Source organism: Chiloscyllium plagiosum, chromosome 22 (genome assembly GCF_004010195.1).
Source record: "Chiloscyllium plagiosum isolate BGI_BamShark_2017 chromosome 22, ASM401019v2, whole genome shotgun sequence".
NCBI classification, from domain to species: Eukaryota; Metazoa; Chordata; class Chondrichthyes; order Orectolobiformes; family Hemiscylliidae; genus Chiloscyllium; species Chiloscyllium plagiosum.
The window spans coordinates 49,452,295-49,472,411 of NC_057731.1; the positions used below are offsets into that span (position 1 = coordinate 49,452,295).

At 44.4% G+C, this 20,117-nt stretch overlaps 1 protein-coding gene across 3 annotated transcripts in view; it reads right to left on the bottom strand.

Moving 5' to 3' along the window:
* zgc:123010 (uncharacterized protein LOC641500 homolog) overlaps nucleotides 1–20,117 on the bottom strand; it is a 151,511-nt gene that overhangs the window by 81,127 nt on the left and 50,267 nt on the right. For all 3 annotated transcript variants that reach the window (XM_043713012.1, XM_043713011.1, XM_043713013.1), the window contains exons 4-5: nucleotides 6,623–6,679; nucleotides 5,760–5,909 (exon numbers count right to left, since the gene is read on the bottom strand). In XM_043713012.1, the coding sequence (XP_043568947.1) occupies nucleotides 5,760–5,909; nucleotides 6,623–6,679 (207 nt within the window). The remainder of the gene's footprint in view (nucleotides 1–5,759; nucleotides 5,910–6,622; nucleotides 6,680–20,117) is intronic.

The following is a 20,117-nucleotide window of genomic DNA, read 5'->3' on the forward strand; positions in this document are numbered from 1 at the left end:
CCCACAGCCATCCCTCAACACCTCTCACTCCCCACAGCCATCCCTCAACACCTCTCACTCCCCACAGCCACCCCTCACCGTCCCTCACTCCCCACAGCCACCCCTCACCTCACCCTGCAACCTTTGACTCCATCCCTCACATCATCACAATCTCCATCCAGAACTATAGTAGACAGCAACACAGATATGTGAGCCATTGAGCCCGTTAAACATGTACTGTCTCTTTCAACACTCATGTAACTAATTCCACTCAATTCCATCCCAGTCTTGCCCTGTCACAGTAAACATTCCAAATAACTGCTCTTCAAATACCTATCCAACTTCCTTCTGGAAGCTCCTATTGAATCTGGCTTCGTTATCCTTTTAGGACATACGTTCCACACTACAACAACTCAGAAAATAAAGTTCTCATCTTACCTGTGCTCCTTTTGCCTCTGACCTTCAGCCTGTGTTGCCTGGTTACTGGTCCTTCTCCCCCACTCAGTTACTCCATTTAAAGCCTCCATGTTTTGAAGCCGTTCAACTATATCACCCCTTAATCTCTCTGCTCGAAGATCAGTCTCAGCTGCTGTGGTCTCTACCAGAAACAAAGTCTCTCATAGAAACGTAGAAAATAGGGGTAGGCCATTCGGCCCTTCGAGCCTGTTCCACCATTCAATAAAATCATGGCTGACCATCTCCTGTCCCTGCTTTCTCCCCATACCTTTTAATCTCTTTAGCCCTAAGAACTATATCTAACTCCTTTTTGAAACATACAAGGTTTTAGCCTCAACTACTTTCTGTGGCAGAAAATGGGGAGGCAAGGTGGCTCACCAGGGACCTGGGTTCGATTCCAGCCTCGGGCGATTCTCTGTGTGGGGTTTGTACATTCTCCCTGTGTCTGTGTGGGTTTCCTCCCACACTTCAAAGATGTGCAGGCTAGGTGGATTGGCTATGCCATGGTGTCCAGGGATGTGTAGGCATTATTGCATTATGTAAAACAAGGACTGCAGATGCTGGAAACCAGAGTCTAGATTAGAGTGGTGCTGGAAAAGCACAGCAGGTCAGGCAGTATCCAAGGTGCAGGAAATTCGACGTTTCAGGCAAAAGTCCTTCATCAGGAATACAGGCAGAGAGCTTGAAGGCTGGAGAGATAAATGAGAGGAGGTGGGGGTGGGAAGAAAGTAGCATAGAGTACAATAGTTTGGAACTAGGGTGAGGTGGGGGAAGGGGAAATGAGGAAATTGTTGAAGTCCACACTGATGCCCTGGGGTTGAAGTGTTCCAAGGTGGAAGATGAGGCGTTCTTCCTCCAGGCATCTGGTGGTGAGGGAGCGGCGGTGAAGGAGGCCCAGGACCTCCATGTCCTCGGCAGAGTGGGCGGGGGAGTTGAAATGTTGGGCCACGGGGCAGTGTGGTTGATTGGTGCAGGTGTCCCAGAGATGTTCCCTAAAGCGCTCTGCTAGGAGGCGCCCAGTCTCCCCAATGTAGAGGAGACTGCATCGGGAGCAAAGGATACAGTAAGTGATATTGGTTGATGTGCAGGTTAAACTTTGATGGATGTGGAAGGCTCCTTTAGGGCCTTGGATGGAGGTGAGGGAGGAGGTGTGGGCGCAGGTTTTGCAATTCCTGCGGTGGCAGGGGAAGGTGCCAGTGCAATTCCTGTGGTTAGGTGCATTAGTCAGGGGTAAATGTAGGTTAATAGGGGAATGGGTTGGGATGGGATCCTCTTCGGAGGGTTGATGTGCACTTGTTGGACTGAATGGCCTGCTCCCATTCTATGAATCCCACAGGCTCCCCACTCTCTGGGTGAAGAAATTTCTCCTCATCTCCATCCTAAATGACCCACCCTGTATCATTGGTCTGTGACCCCCCAGTTTTGGACTCCCCAGTCATTGGGAAGATCCTTTCTGTGTTTACTCTGTCTAATTGGGTTGTCCCCTCATCTTCGGCCTCAAATACTGGGAACTAATAGCCTGCAGTTTCAGTATGAAACAGAGACTCCACTTAGTCATTTCTTTAATTCAGCCATTCGCAACTTCTTAAAATTTCAATAATAAAATGATTTTTTAAAATTTAAATCCTGATACAATGTCAATCAGTCCCTCTTTTTCTTTCTCCCCACACCAGTTAAAGGTTCACACCAGAGTAAAGCAGCCCACTTGATTGGCATCTCATCTGCCACCAACATTGACTCCCTCCCCCACTAACACTCAGTAACAGCAGGGTGTACCATCTGCAAGTTACACTTCAACAACTCACTGAGGCTCCTTCAGCAGATACTGAAACAGCATATACCCAAATATAGCAAGACCTGGATCATATCGAGACTTGGGCTGACAGGTGGCAAGTGACATTCGCTCCACACAAGTGCCAGGCTATGACCATCTCCAACAAGAGAGACTTCAATCATCGCCCTCCATATTCAAAGGCATCACCATCACTGAACCCCTCAACTGTTAATATTCCAAGGGTTACCACTGATCAAAACTGAACTGGCCATTTAAATACAGTGGTTACAAGAGTAGGTCAGGGGAATGCACCATTCACAAGGCTACAGGAGGGTATCCTCACCACTTGACTGGATGGGTGCAGCTCCAACAACACTCAAGAAGCTCGACACCAACTAGGATAAAGCAACCCACTCGATCGGCACCACATCCACAAGCATCCACTCTGCCCCCTGACCAGGAACAGCAGTGTGTACCATTATCATCAGTGTGTGCTGCAGACATTCAACAAAGCTCAGTCCAAACCTAAGGCCACTTCCAGTCACTAGAAGTAAGTCACCAGAGTCCCAGAGGACCATTGCAGAGGGATGACTGCTGGTGAGTTTAGCCTAAATCGGCGAGGGAACTGAACCCATGCTATTGACTCCACTCTGCATCGCAAAGCAGCCAACTGAACCACCTGACCCTCTTCCATCTAAAAGAACGAGGGCAATTGAAACAGGAGATGCACCACCATCGGAAAGTTCCACTCCAAGCCACTCACCATCCTGACTTGGAAATACATCAGCCCATCCTTCACGGTCACTGGGTCAGAATCTTGGAATTCCCTCCTTAAGGGCATTGTGGGGTGCAGCATTTCAACAAGGCAGCTCACCCCCACCTTCTCAAGGGGCAACTAGGATCAGGCAATAAATGCTGACCCCAACCAGTGATGCCCACATTTTGTGAATAAAACAAAACATTTTAATTAAACTCTCTATCCTATGTTATGTGAAACGTTAGAATGTTCACTGCCTCAGCACCAGTTTAGTTTCATTCTGAGATTTTGTGCATGGTGAACAGATAACAATCTCTCCCTAAGGGCACTGCTTGTCACTGGCCACTCGGGTGTTTCCTTTCTTCCTGGTGGTGGGAACTGAATAAAGATTCGTGCACCTTGTGTCTCTCACTGTGTCTCACACCTGCACACGCAACATGGGTGCTGGGGAAAATAAGCACTACTGCAGTTAGGTAGTAGTGTGGCGGTAAAAGAAAAAAAACAATTTCTCCCTCAACATCAGCCAAACTTAACAGCAGGTCATTGACTTCAGGAAGCAAGGTGGAGGGAATGCCCCCATTTACATCGGAGGAGCTGAGGTGGAGAGGTTCGAAAACGTCAAGTTTCTAGGAGTGACAATCACTCCTAGATTGACAATCAAATGTTGTACAATTACGACATTTAAAAAATATCTGGATGGTAACATGAATAGGGAGGGTTTGGAGGGATATGGGTCAACTTCTGGCAAATGGGACTAGAGTAACTTTGGATATCTGGTTGGCATGGAAGAGTTGGACCGAAGACTCTGTTTCCATGCTGTATAACTCTATGACTCTATTTTTAAAAACCCATTTCATTCACTAATATCTTTCGGGGAAGGAAATCTGCCATCCAAACCCAGTCTGGCCTACACATGACTCCAGCCCCACAGCAATAAGATTGACTCTTAACTGCCCTCTGTAATGGTCTATTCAGTTGGGTTGAAGGCTGCAGCTCACCACCACCTTCTCAAGGGCAATTATGGCTCAGCGATAGATGCCAGCAATGCCATGAATGGATAAGAAAGTGGTCACCACTCCTACCTTACACACTCACACAGACCTTCCCCCTTGTTCCTTATTTCCCTGCACTGTTTATCAACACATAAAAAAAACATCTCTCCATTACCCTTCTTAACAATTCCAGGTCAGCCTTCCATAACTTTTTGGGTTCAGCATCAGTCGATCCCACAAGCAGATTCCATTCCGCTTCTCCCCCAGCATTGATCCCGACTGAGTGCTTCCCTATTGGTTAACCCAACAACCAAGCAATAATAGCCTCCCATGACCTCAACTGGACTTGCATTCCACGCTTGCCCATCCTAGCCTTTCCAGAGGCGATTCGGGCGAAGGGGGGCCTGGTAAAAACGATCAGAAGTTGTTCTTTCTCAGAGAAAGCGGACACTCGGTGTCACGGCAAGGTCCAGACCACTGCCGTCCAACTTCCGTTCTGAAGAATAGTCACCAGACTTTTTCTCTCCCCATGGATGCTGCCAGATCTGCTGAGTTTCTCCAGCTATTTCTGCTCTTGTTGCAGTACCAATTCATTTTGCCTTATAACACAAAGTGACACATGCGCTACCTTTGCAGGGCCTGGGGGAGTCAGCTTGTTTCTACAATACAAAATAGTTCCCCATAAAACACACCAAACAAAATCAGAAATTGCCCTCCCAGCTTTCTATTTTAAAAACCCTGCACCTTCATTTTTCTAAGGTAAAGTCATGAGGGGACTTGAAGTAAAATAAAGAGAAACTGATTTCATTTTTACTAAAGATTGAGCACATATGTGTGTGCGCGTGCGCGCGTGTATATGGATGTGTGCGTGTGGGGTTGACAAGGTGACACAGTGATTGACGAAAGAAGCAGGAGCCCCATGAAAACAACATGTTGCTACCAGAGGCGTATGTTATCTGCCATGGGGCGGTGGTATTGATCCAATCATCAGGGAGAACTCGAATAATAATTGACAGAAGTAAATAATGCAGGGATGTGGAGAAACAGCCGGGGATGACCCCCTTCTGTGCTGATCCTTCAAAAGCTATGGGTTGAGAGAGGCCATAAACAAATGATGCATTCTTTAGAACCTTCAGGGCAGCGTTTCCCAACATGAGTGTTGAGATGAAAGAAAGAGGCAGCAAACTGAAATTTCAGGCTGGTGAGCTCCAGGTTAGTGTTGGCCAACTCCCCTTCCCCTGCGGTTGGAGGAGGTCACTGATCCTAGCATAACCTCTTCAACATACAGTGTGCGCATGTGCAAAACAGGCACACATACACGCATATACACACACTAACACACAAATACACATGCAAATATTCACACACACATACATATACACACTCTCACACACAACTATATACACACACACAACACTATTCACACACACTCATACAAGCGTACAGACACACACAACACTATACACACACACACACCCACAATCACAGACTGATGACACATGACACTCACAGACAAACATACACCGGGTAGTTCACTAAGAGGTTGCAACAAAATGGAAAACCTCAAAACAGGGAAGCACTGTTTTAAGGAAACTGCTTCCCAGTTCACCAACATCACATCCACTATCGACTGGGACTCTTTAGAGAAAACTGTAAAATTATTTTGTATCTAACCATCTCTAATTTTCTCCCAAATAGTCAAAATAACTTGTTAAAAACCATCACATTTTCTTGACTGTAAATGGAGTCATTTTCTAAAACTGAACCAATGATAAAATAGCTGAGATTTGTGCGAACTCACCTCATCCATCATCACTGGGCCTGGTACAGTGCAGGAATCCCCATTCTCAAAGACGCCTAGAGGTTCAGAGGTCTCCACTCCTCCTTCTGGAATGTTCTGTATTTTAATCATTGTTTCAATCTCCTCATTACTATCGCTGTCTTCCTTTTCCTACAAATGTAAAAGATTCTGGCCTTTGCTTTAAATAATTCAAAGAAAACAACACTAATAATAAACCTTCCTTTAACTAATATGATCTCAGCTGATATTATTACTGGACAAAGTCAGATCCCAGAATCTGGATTGATAGATCCTGTTCGATTGTTAAAAAAAATACTTTCGATGGCATCTTTTTGGATTTATTTTTAAAATAAGTGTGATGTTCCTTCCATTCCCTGGACAACATTCAACTGAAACAAATTGTTACACAAGGGCATTTGTACCCTGGAGCAAGATTATGATGATGTCACAGAGCTGCACATCCCTGAGTATAAATAGCACAGTGTGGGTGGAGTTAAAACATAATACTTTATCTATTGTAACTGTAAGATCAAGGTCTGACATATCTTAATTACAACATACTATAGCATTGAGTGTTAATATATAATAAATAGTGTTACTTTAAAGTCAAAGTCCAAAGGTAGTGATTGATTTTGCCTTTTCCTTCACCATTCTGTCTCAAATCCAAGCTCAGTGTAGCAGCAAACTACACAATAAAAACCAATCTTCAAAATATTCAATATTTCGCTTGTGCTTTGAAGTTGAGAAGACTGATGGAAGAGCCGAACGTCAGGTAAGTAGGGAGATTGGAATTCTGAGAAAATAAGTTGATAAATCAAATGGATTCCTAGCTAAGAGCCGGTGACAAAACAGTCTTTCTTTACCAGTTTGTTCTCCTCATTGCTTCTTCCTTTCTCCTGCTTTCTTCTCTCTTTCTGACGCTGGAAGCAATAAAGCAAGAGGCGAGGGATTAATACAGAGGCTTCAGCTTTGAATCAACTTCTACAGAATAAGCTGTTTGAGGACAGGGCCTCATGATGGCAAATATCACAGAATTATTACGGCACAGAGAGAGGCCATTTGGCCTTTCGTGCCTGCACCAGCTTTTCAACCAAGTGTCATTACCTACAGCCAAACTCCCAACATCCCTCCATGCCAATTCTACTCAAATGATCATCCAATGCCCCTCCTGAATGCCTCCATTGAACCTGCCTCCATTACATTTCCAGACAGTGCGTTCAAGACCCTTAACTACTCACTAGGTGAAAAAGTTCCTTCTCACATCACCCTGGTTTCCTTTCTACATTACTTTCAATCTCTGTCCCTCTCGCGTTTGCTCTTTTACTAGTGGGAATATCTTCTCCCTATCTACTCGGCCTTCTACACTGCAAGCAAAATCAGCTTGATTTCTATCCTCACCACTCAAGTTTCTCATCTTTGGAACCATTCTTGTAAAGTACTTCTGTGCTCTCTCAAAAGCGTTTAAATCCTTCCTGTAATGTGGCACCCATACCCCCTGCACACAATACCCCAACACCGTCACGTAAAATCAAGGTGCCATGGAAATGAGAGCTAAGGTGAATCAGCGAGCACCGAGGAAATGGCTGTGAATCAAGGTGAGCTCAAGAATAGAGACAGCAGATTGGATTTGTCCAGTCTCGAGACATAGAAACAGAAGACAAAACCAGGAGTAGATCATTTGACTCCCTTGAGCCTGCTCTGTCATTCAATATGACCATGGCAGCTCATTGAGCTCAATGCCCTAAACCACGTGCTCCCATATCCCTTCATTCTTTTAGCCATGAGAGCTGTATCTCCCTCCTTCCTGAAAACATAATGTTTTGGCCTCAACCACTTTCTGTGGTGGTGAATAACACATGCTCACCACTCTCTCAATGAAGAAATGTCTCCCCCTCTCAATCCTAAAAGGTTTAAGCCCTTATCCTTAAACTATGACCCCTGGTTCTGGACTCCCTCACCATCAGGAACATCCTTCCTACATCTACTCTGTCTTTTCCTGTTTGAATTTTGTAGGTTTCTAAGAGATCCTTCCGAATTCGTCTAAACTCCAGTGAATACAATCCTGACTGACTCAATCTCTCCTCACACGTCAGCTCTTCCATCCTCGGAATCAGTTTGGTAAATCCTCACTGTACTCACTCCATAACACAAACATCCTTCCTCAGATCAGCAGGAGAAATCTGCACCCAATATTCCAGGTGTAGTCTCACCAGTTGCAGCCAGACATTTTTGTTCCCACAATCGAACCCTCTCACTATGAAGATCAACATACAGTTTATCTTCTTCACTGCCTGCTGTACCTGCACTCTTACCTTCAATGTCTGGTATACAAGGACACCCAGGTCTTGTTGAAAATTCCCTTCTCTCAATTTGCAGCCATTCAAATAATAACGTGCCTCCCTGTTTCTGCTGCCAAAGTGGATAACCTCACATTTATCTACACTATAATGTATTTGCCTTGCATTTGCCCACTCACATAGCCTGTCCAAATCACACTGCAACATCTCTGTATCCACCTCACAGCTCACCCTTCCCCCCAGCTTTGGATCATCTGCAAATTTTGAGATATTACATTTAGTTCCCTCATCTAAACCATCAATAGATATTGTCAATGGCTGGAGCCCTGAGACCAATCCCTGCAATATCCCACTAGTCACTGTCTTCATTCAGAAAAAGACCCATTTGCTCCTACTCTTTGTTTCCTGTCTGCTAATCAGCTTTTTTTTTATCCAATTCAGTACACTGCCCCCAATCCCATGAATTTTAATTTTACACATTAATCTCCATGTGGAACTTTGTCAAAAGCCTTACCAGGGCATGACTGAGGGCTTCAGGAAGAGATGAGCTGAGACAAGGGAGATGTCAAGGAACAGGAAACAGATGGAAAAAGACAGTCTTGATTCTAGATTATTGCCAATGAGTTGGGTGTTTACATTTTCTCACTCTCCATCCAGTTTCTACTGGGGCCAGGGAGTGTTAACTTTAAAATTCACTCAAGATCATTCAGGAGCAATGCTAGGAAGTACTCCCCCCTGCAATGTTCCAACCCAAAAAGCAGTTCAGGTTACAGGGTGAGTGAAAAACTCAAATTTGATTGATTTCAGGTCAGGCTATTAAGAGTTAAGGAGCCAAGATAATAAACTAAGTTATTTTTACTATTCTTTCAGGGGATTTAGACGTTGTTGGTTGGGCCTATCCCTAGATGCCCTTGAGAAGATGGCAGTGAGCTTCCATCTTGAACCACTACAGTCCATGTATTGTAGGTTGACCCACAATGCCCTTGGGGAGGGAATTCCATGGTTTTGACCGAGCAACGTTGAAGGAACAGCAATCTATTCCCAAGTCAGGATGGTGAGTGGCTTGGAGGCAAATTTGCAGTGGGTGGTGTTCCCATCTATCTGCTGTCCTTGTCCTTCTAGATGGGAAGGGTCATGGATTTGGAAGGTGGCTTGATGAGTTTCTGCAGTGCATCTTGAAGATGGTACACATTGCTACTGCAGACCATCGGTGGTTGAGGGAATGGATGTGGTGCCAATCAAGCGGGCTGCTTTGTCCTAATTGGTGTCAGTTTTTTGAGTGTTAATGGAGCTGCACCCATTCAGGCAGGTGCAGAGTACTCCATCACACTCCTGACTTGTGCCGTAGGTGGTGGACAGGCTTTGGGCAGTCAGGACATGAGTAATCCACTGCCAGATTCCTAGCCTCTGACCTGCTCTTGTAGGCATTGTATTTACATGGCTAATCCAGTTCAATTTCTAGTCAATGGTAGCCCCCAGAGTATTGATAGATGTGTGTTTAGTGATGGTGATGCCATTAAATGTACAGAGCAGTTAGATTTTTGGAGATGGTCATTGCCTGACATTTGTGTGGCACAAGTGTTACTTGCCACCTATCAGCCTAAGCCTGGATATTGTCCAGGTTTGCTGCATTGGGCCCATGATGTTTCAGTCGCTGGGAAGTCATTATTGGTGCTGAAAACTGTTCACTTCTGATCGTACACCCTGACTGCTAACCTTATGATAGACGGAAGGTCAGTTTAAGATACAAAGCAATCACAGTGTAATTGAATGGTACAACATGCACCAAGAATTGAATTCTCTCTCAGTTACCCTCCCTAATAAAAGGATAATTACATCAGCAATAACAAAAATCTCTGACAACTTTTGCCTACCACCATCTATGATCACCCAATCCCATTTCCCCGTAACCCCCTTGACAAATCAATTTATCTGCTTCCATCATCCTTACTGGCAAAGTATTCCCAATTACGATGACTCCTTGAGTAAGGATATTATTCCTCATCTCAACTGGTTTATCTGGCTCATGGGTGATCTATCTACTAGTTGCTGTAATACTAGAAACAGTTTCATCATAATTAATCAATCTAAACCCTTCAAAAAGCCAAACGTCTGCAAGGTGGCTCAGTAGTTAGCACTGCTGCCTCACAGCACCAGGGACCCAGGTCCAACTCCAGCCTCAGGTAGGTAGGTAGGTAGGGGTGTGTGTGTGTGTGTGTGTGTGTGTGTGTGTGTGTGTGTGTGTGTGTGTATAGAAGGGGGTGTGTATGTGTGTAGTTTGCACATGCTCCCTGTGTTTTTGTGGGTGCCCTCCAGGTGCTCTGGTTTCCTCCCACAGTCTAAAGATGTGCAATTAGGGTGGATTAGCCATGTTAAATTGCACTGTGGTGTGGGTTAAGTGGATTCGCCATGAGAAATGCAGGGTCTGTTTGGGATGCTCTTCAGAGGGTAGGTTTGGGCTGAATGGCCTGCTTCCACACTGTAGGAAATCTATGACTGCTCTTATGAGATCCAGCAGTATTAGCTTTCTTTTAATTTCGATGCTCTTTGTTGCTCTCAGTTCTTGAAAAATTTGCATTTGCTGCAAAGTACCCTTGCACATTGATGAATCACTTGGAGCCTCTAAATATGAACTCAACACTGACACAACAAAAAGTTAAAACTCCACATCACAGAAGAGTCGCAACCGAGTGAAGAGAAATGCTGCCGGAACAGTAACTCAGATTACCAGTCACGTGCTCAACAAGGAAACTCAATACCGCATCTGCATTTATTTGATTCTTTTGGTTTAACAAAGAGCTAAAAGAGTATACAATTTCAAACAGACAACTTGTAGTCAACGTTAAAGACTCTCATTATTATTTGTGAACCCCTTTCATACCCTTGCTTCCCTCTATCTCTTTCATCACCCCCCGGCTCCACAACCATCCAGAATTTCAGTGCTCCTTTAATTTGAGCATTCCCAATTTTAATTGCTCCACTAGTTGTGGTTCACCTCATCCTGCCTTAGTCTGTCCTTACACTCCTCTACATTGATCTAAGGCACTCGTCTAGAAATCAAGCTTTTGATCTTGGTGTATGCACTTGTTTTGTCATTCACCTTTGAAGTGGCAAGTAACATTTGCGCCACACGAGTGCCAGGAAATGACCATCTCCGACAAGACAGAATTTAACCATTGTCCCTTGACAATCTGTGGTATTACCATCGTTGAACCCCCATGAGAATGGTCCCAGGAAGGAACAGCTTAACATATGAGGAATGTTTGAGATCTCTGGGTCGATACTCAATGGAGTTTAGAAGGATGAGGGGGGATCTAATTGAAACATACAGAGCCTGGACAGAGTGGATGTTGGGAAGATTGGTAGGAGAGTCTAGGACCTGAGGGCACAGCCTTAGGGTAAAGGGAAGACCCTTTAGAATGGAGAGAAGGAGACACTTCTTCAGCCAGAGAGTGGGGAATCTATGGAATTCACTGGCACAGAAGACTGTGGAGGCCAGGTCATTGAGTATATTTAAGACTTATGATAGGTTCTTGAGTATCAAGGGTTATGGGGAGAAAGCATGAGAACAGGGTTGAGAAACTTATCAGCCATGATTGAATGGCAGAGCAGAATCGATGGGCCGAATGGATTTCTGCTAATTTCTGCTCCTATGTCTTATGGTCTTATGAAGGTACTGTTAGCCTTATCCTGATGGGGTACAGTCAGTTGCCTCCTGCAGGGGTACCACCTGTTGCCCCCTACAGTCAGTTGTTCGCTACTGAAGTCCTTATAGATGGAAATCTATTGACGTTGTATGAATTGGCGTGAATTTTAATGACTACACCAGAATCTCAGTGTCGGAAGATCCTGACGATATTTTGTCAAGTTGAATGTGTTAAACTGGGCTCGAAAACAATATTTTAAGTCACAGTCCTTCCTGAACAACCTCCCTGGCCCCAAAATAAAATCATTTTGCATTTATGGACATTTAAATTTCTACGATGTTGTCGAGAGAAGGGCAGGACTGGCAGCTCGGTTTTCCAGGCGTGATGTTTCAGGCATGACAGAGAGGGATGTAAAAGAGATTGGGTGGAGGGGATGCATTACCGATTAAGGAGATCTCACAGCTGCATTAAGAGAGGACATTTTCGAGGGTTCATCCAGTCAGGACAGATGGGTAGAACTCCTGAATAAGAAAGGTGTAATCACAATGACGAGGTGATACTATAGGCCTTCTAGTAGCCAGTAGGGTGTAGAGGAGCAGATAGATAGATCAGGGAAAGATGTAAAAAAATAACAGGGTTGTTGTAATGAATGATTTTTAACTTCTAGGAGAAAGTGAGGACGGCAGATGCTGGAGATCAGAGGCAAAAAGTGTGGTGCTGGAAAAGCAGAACAGGTCAGACAGCATCTGAGAAAAATATTGACTGGGGCTCCCTTTGTGCCAAAAGTTTAGTTCAGGCAAAGTTTGTTAGATGCATCCAGGAGGATTTCTTGAAACATTACATAGATAGTCTAACTAGGAAAGGGGCCATATAAGACCTTGTATTGGGGAATGAGCCTAGCCAGGTGATCGGAGTTTTTGGGAACAGTGAGCATAATTCCATAAGTTTTAAGATGGTTATGGATAAGAGTAAGGCTCGCCCTCAGGTGAAAGTGCTAAACTGAGGCAAGGCTAATTACAACAACTTTCGGCAGGAACTCGAGAAATTCGATTGGGGCAGATGGTAAATCCACATCGGACATGTGGGAGTCCTTTAAAGGCCAGTTGATCAGAGTTCAGGATCAGCACATTCCTGTGAGGATGATAGATAAGGAGGCAAGATTCATGAACTTTGGATGACAAGAGACATTGAAAATTCAGTTAAAAAGAAAAAGGAAGCACATGTAATGTTTAGGAAACTAAAATCAAATTAGGCCCTTAAGGAGTATAGAAGGAACAGAAAAGAATTTAAACAAGGAATTAGGAGGGCCAAAAGAAGCCATGACATATCCTTGGCAAGTAGTATTAAGGAGAATCCCAAGGCATTTCATATGTTTGTTAGGAGCAAGAGGTCAGCTAGGGAAAGGGTGACTTCACTCACGGACAATGGAGGGAACGTCAGTGTGGAGCCACTGGAAGTGGGTGAGGTCCTTAATGAGTACTTCACATTGACATTCAGCTAGGAGACTTGGGTAATGGTACGGTTAGGGAGGAGTATGTTGAGATTGGCGGAGGTGGTATTGGGAGTCTTGAAAAAACATTAAGGTAGGTAAGTCCCCAGGGCCTGATAAACTCTATTCCAGGAGACTGAGGGAGGCAAGGGAGGAGATTGCTGGGGGTCTTGACTGAATTTCCCCTTTAAGCAGCAGCAAGGTCGCAGAAGATTGCAGAATAGTCAACACTGTTCATTTGTTTCAGAAAACAGGGATAATCCAGGAGATTACAGTAAATGGCAGGTCCTTTAGGAGCACTGATATACAGAGGAATCTTGGAGTGCAAGTCCATCGCTCCCGGAAAGTAGCAACTCAAGTGGATAAGGTGGTAAAGAAAGCATATAGCATGCTTATCATCATAGGGCGGGGCACTGAGTATAAAAGTTGGCAAGTCATGTGACAGCTGTATAAGACTTTAGTCAGGCCACATTTGGAGTAATGTGTGCAGTTCTGGTCGTCATACTGTGGGAAGGATGTGGAGGCTTTGAAACGGGTGCAGAAGAGGTTTACCACAATGTTGCCTGGATTGGAGTGCATGAACTATAAGGAGTGCTGTAAGGAAACAAACTTAGATTGTTTTCACAAGAGTTTCGGAGGCTGAGGTATGACCTGTTGGAATACGTAACACACAAGGCATGACTAGAGGGGGTAGGTGGAGATTTTTCCCAGGATGGAAATGTCAAATACGAGGGGGTCTAGGTTTAAGGTGAGAGGGGGAAAAATTAAAGATAATATGCAAGGGAAGTTTTTGTAACACCGAGTGTGGTAGGTGCCCAGAATGCACTGCCAGGAGTGGTAGTAGAAGCAGAGAGGTTGGCAATGTTTAAGAGCCATTTTGACAGTCACATGATCAGGCAGGGACTAGAGGGATACAGAACAGATGGGATTAGTATAGTATGGCATCGTGGTCTGTACAGCAACAGTGGATGAAGGGCCTGTTCACGTGCTATACTATTCTATGGGCCTGATGATCAATATTCTGTATTTGTTTAATAAAATGGAAAAGAACACAGAACAGTACAGCACAGTACAGGCCCTTCGGCCCTCGATGTTGTGCCGACCTTTTATTCTACTCTAAAATCAGACCAACCTACATCCCCTTCATTGTACTATCTTCCATGTGCCTATCCAAGAGTCGCTTAAATGTCCCTAATGTATCTGACTCTACTACCACTGCTGGCAGTGTATTCCACACACCCACCACTCTCTGTGTAAAGAACCTACATCTAACATCTCTCCTAAACCTTCCTCCATTCACCTTAAAATGATAACCCCTCGTGATAGCCATTTCTGCCCTGGGAAAAAGTGTCTGGCTATCCATTCTATCTATGCCTCCCATCATCTTGTACACCTCTCATCCTTCTTCAATCCAATGAGAAAAGCCCTAGCTCCCTCAAACATTCTTCATAAGACATGCACTTCAGTACAGATAGTATCCTAGTAAATCTCCTCCACACTCTCTCTAAAGCTTCTACATCTTCCTTGTAATGAGGCGACCAGGACTGAACACAATATTCCAAGTGTCTAACCAGGGCTCTACAGAGCTGCAGCATAACCTCGCAGCTCTTAAACTCAATCCCCCTGCTAATGAAAGCCAATACACCATACGCCTTCTTGACAACCCTGTAAACTTGGGTGGCAGCTTTAAGGGTTCTATGGATGTGGACCCCAAGATCCCTTTGTTCCTCCACACTGCAAAGAATCCTGCCTTTAACCCTGTATTCTGCATTCAAATTCGACCGTCCAAAGTGAGTGACTTCACACTTTTCCAGATTGAACTCCATCTGCCACTTCTCAGCTCAGCTCTACATCCTGTCAATGTTCCGTTGCAACCTCCAACAGCCCTCCACACTATCCACAACTCTACCAACCTTCGTGTCATCAGCAAACTTACTAAACCACCCTTCTGCTTCCTCATCCAAGTCAATTATACAAATCACAAAGAGCAGAGGTCCCAGAAAACATTCGGGTTTGTTCATGGTATTTCAACTTCTCATGTTCACATTCCTGTCTTTATTGCATATTCTATTGCTCAGTTCTGTGACCATTTAACCTTCACTGCTTTTGATTTCCTGTTTTGTTCCCGTCAAAAAACTTCAATGTGCACAGCTGCTCAGTCTGCTTGATGTCATCACCAGTGCTGGATGTAGGAAATCCCTTACATTTGGCTCCAGAATTAAATTAACATCGAGAAAAATCAGAGTTATTCCACACGGATTGCCACAGATAGCTGTCTTCATCACTGCTCATTGATTAACAAACCTGGAGTCAATAATTCTGCATAAGTGTGGCTATCTCTTAATGACACAAAATCACAGAGTATTTCATACAGAGATCAATAAGACATGCCCAATTGCACCATTAAATCTCTCTGTCTCAAGGTTCCTCACTTGTGGAAAAGGAACAGCTCTGAGGCATGTCTCAAACCACTAACATGAGTCCATTCATTTCAGCAACCAATTAAATAAAATAACGGGAAATATTTTGAGTTCCCGAGAACATCCTGTAGAATTCCATGATGATATTCTCCGTTGCATCTCCAGTATTCACTGCTGTCCAAATACAAGATGATCCTCTCAACACCACCAACACAGGGACTGGGGCAGGACATGCAAGCAACTACAATGAGAGAGTCGAGCGCTGTCTGTTCAGAAAAGGAGCAGTGACCAATAGAACAAACAAGAGGGGAAGAGGGGTCACAGTGATAAAAGGAAAGAGAGAGAGACTTAAAGAGCGGTGTGGGGGGGGGGTTAGAGAGAGAAACAGGGAGAACCAGAATGAGAGAGACAGAGGGTGGAGGAAGAGAAGCTGTTGGAGGGAGTGAAAAAAAGAGAGAAAGGGAGAGTTGCAAGAGGGACTGAGAGTTCGAGAGAGAGGAAAAGATAGAGAGAGAGAGAGCTACAAGATTGGGGTGTGGGGAGACAGAAAGAGAGAGAGAGCAAAAAGCAGAGAGTGAGTGTGAGCCAGTGCAAAAAGGAGGGAAAGAGAGAGCAAAAAGGAGGGAGAGAGAGAGAGGGGGAGATAGAGAGAAAGTAAGAGAGAGAGCTGCAGGGCCCATGAAATGACAGGAGGGAGAAATGTTAATTTCCATTTCTATGGTAACTTGATCACACATCTGGGAGTATTCCCAAGCGACTGCTGTCTAATACAATACTGACTGGATGCAGATACTATTCATGGAAATAAATAGGAAGCAAGGCTGAAAAGGTTGAGGTGCCAAAATCAGCAAATGTTAAGTTAATCTGTTTTTGTTTTGATGGCATAATTCAAAAATGGAAAGTTACCCTGTTCTTTTTAAACATAATTACAAGGTCTTTAACGTCTAATTGAAACACAGAGTCAGATCAAACTGTTCAATGCTTCCGCTGAAGAACTTCAGTTCCAACAATTCAGTCAGCTCTTACCAACGTACAGTTGTGTTCGAGAGTCCTGGCTTAATACTTCAAAGGCCAAGTTGCTACACTGTGTAGCTCAGTAACTGGATTCTTGCCCCAAAACCACGTGGTTCTGAGGTCAGGTCCCACTCCAGGTCTCGGGCAGAAAGATCAAGGCTGACTTTCTCAGTATACTTCTAAAGGAGTGCTGCAGTGTCAACTGGCTCATCTTTCCAATGTAACATTAAGCTGCATAAAAGACACAGAATGGAAAAGATCCTGGGCTGTGTTTAAACAGGAGCAGGGAGCGCTCTCCAATGACTTTGAGGTTGGGATGTCATTGCTGAGGTTGTTCAGGATGTTGGTAAGGCCTGTTCTCAAGTACTTGTGTGCAGCTCTGACCGTCCTGTTACAGGAAGGATATTACTAAATGGGAGAGGGTTCAGAAGAGATTTACCAGGATGTTGCTGGGAATGGAGGGTTTGAATTATAAGGAGAAGCTGGGTCTTTTTTCAATGAAGCGTATGACATGAACAGGTGACCTTATAGAGGTTTATAAGTCATGAGGGGTATAGATAAGGTGAATGACATCTGTCTATTCCCTGAAGTGAGGGCGTTCAAAACTAGGGGGCATATTTTTAAAGTGAGGGGAGAAAGATTTGAAAAAGACACAAGAGGCAACACAGAGAGTGGTTTGTGTGGGGGATGAACTTCCAGAGGAAGTGGTGGATGTAGGTACAGCTACAATGTTTAAAAGACATTTGGATAAGTGAATGAACAGGAAATCTATAGACGGATTTGGACCAGGTGCAGGCAGGTGGGACTAGTGTAGTTTGGGATTATGGTCAGCATGAATTGGTTGGACCGAAGGGGCTGTTTCCGTGCCGTATGACTCTATGACTCGATCAATTTCTATCCCTCAATCAACATGATGACAAGAAAGTCTGTCTGGCCCAGAAGACAGGAGAAGAAGTAGGCCATTCAGCCCATTGACTCTGCCTCAACATTCAATAATCTGATCATCCTCAACTCCACTTTGCTGCCTTTTCCCCAGGACTCTCGATTCCCATACTGATTAAAAATCTCTCTATCCCAGTTTGAATATACTTAATGCCCAGCCTCGACAGCCCTCTGCGGTAAAGAATTCCATAGATTCAATCCCCTCTGACAGATGACATTTCTCATCTCTGTCTTAAATGTGTGACCCTTTATTCTGAGATTATTCCCTGTAGTCCTGGGCTCCCCTGTAAAGGGAAAACAAATTCTCTGCACATACCCTGTTGAGTCCCCCTTAGCATCATGTTTAATGAGATCACCTTTCATTCTTCTAAATGCCAATGAGTATAGGGCCAACCTACTCAACCTCTCCTTATAAGACAGACCCTCCAAATCTGGTATCAGGTAGTGAACTATCTCTGGACTGCCTCCAATGCCAGGATATCTTTCCTTAGATAACAGAATGCTAAGCAGTGACTGCATTGCTGTTGACAGAGTTTTCTTTATTCATTCATGGAATGTGGGCATTGTTGGCTATGCTGGCATTTATTTCACATCCACAAGTACCCTTCAGAAGGCAATGGCAAGCTGCCAACTTGGAAAACTGGTGCACTGAGAACAACCTAGCTCTCAATGCCGGCAAAACCAAGGAACTCATTACTGACTTTCGGCAGGATGTTACTCATGCCCTCCTACACGTTAACAGCACAGAGGTGGAACGAGTGGAGAATGTCAAGCTCCTGGGAGTGGTCATCCACAACAAGCTTTCTTGGACTCTTCATGTGGATGCACTGGTTACAAAGGCCCAACATCTCTTCTTCCTCAGGCAGCTGAGGAAATTTGGCATGACGGTGAATACCCTTGCCAACTTTTATAGGTGCACCATTGAGACCATTCTGTCTGGATGTATCACGACTTGGTATGGCAACTGTAACATTCAAGATCGGAGATGGTTACAGAGAGTGGTGAACTCAGCCCGGATAATCACAAAGGCCAACCTCCCATCTATAGAATCCACCTACCAGGCCCGCTGTCAAGGAAAGGCCACCAGCATTCTCAAAGATCCATCCCACCCTGGCAATGTGTTTCTATAACCTCTACCATTGGGTACAGAAACCTGAACACACACCAGCCGGTTTCAAAACAGTTTCTACCCTACTGTTGTTAGAATATTGAATGGACTCTCAAACTCTTAACATTCGCTTGTACCTGTGTTTTCGTTTTTGCCGTTGTTTACCTATTATTTACTTATCTATGCTAAATTAACTCTTGATCTGCCTGTATTGCTCGCAAGACAAAGCTTTTCACTGTGTCTCGGTACACGTGAAGATGAATTCAATTCAATTCAATTCAATACAATTTAATACACTTCATTACAATTCAATACATTCAATTCGTCTTGAACTGCTGCAGCACATTTGGTGTAGGTAGACCCACAATGCTGTTAGGGAGGGGATTCCAAGACTATAGCCAAGCAATACTGAAGGAACGATGCTGGGATTTCTCCAAATCACGAAGGTGAGTGGCCTGCAGGGAATTTACAGTTTATGTTCCCACACAGCAGCAACCCTTGACCCTCTAAATGGTAGTGGTCATGGGTTTGGAAGGTGTTGTCTAAGAAGCCTTGGTGAACTTCTGCAGTGCATCAAATAGATGATACAAAGCGATGCCACTCAGCGGCGGTGGTGAAGGGAACAAATGATTGTGGATGTGGTGCCAATCAAATGGACTCTGTTTCTTGGGTGATGATTCTATTGAACTCATTTGGAGTTGCACCCACCCAAAGAAATGGACAGTATTCCATCAAACCTCAGAATTGTGGCTTATAGATGATGGACAGGTTTTTGGGAAAACAAGTTTGATTTGTTTTTCTATATGTAAGTAGGGGAGACATAGTTTAACTGTTGTTTTTGAAAACCATGAGGACAACCATACGTTGTCTGGAGATTTGTTCACTTTAATTGAGGTTCTTTACAAACCGGGAGAAAGTGAGGACTGCAGATGCTGGAGATCAGAGTCAAAAAGTGTGGTGCTAGAAAAGCACAGCCACTCAGGCAGCATCCGAGGAGCAGGAGAGTCGACAATTCGAGCATAAGCTCTTCATCAGGAATGGCTTATGCTGGAAACGTCAACTGTCCTGCTCTTCAGATGCTGCCTGACCAGCTGTGCTTTTCCAGCACCACACTCTCGAATCTGGTTCTTTCAAAACCCTCAAGGTCAACAGTCCATCATTAAGCAACATTTGTCTTTACCATCTGCAAGCTGCAGAAATTCACCAAGACTCCTTAGACAGCACCTTCCAAATTCATAACCACTAGCATTTAGAAGTACAGAGACTGTTGCTATGTGAGAACATCATCTGCAAGTTCCTCTCCACAAGAAATTACAGAGAGATGTGAATGTAGCCCAGTCTATCATGAAAGCCAGCCTCCCTCCCATTGACAACAAAAACAGAAGTTGCTGGAAAAGCTCAGCAGGTCTGGCAGCATCTGTGCAGAGAAATCAGAGTTAAC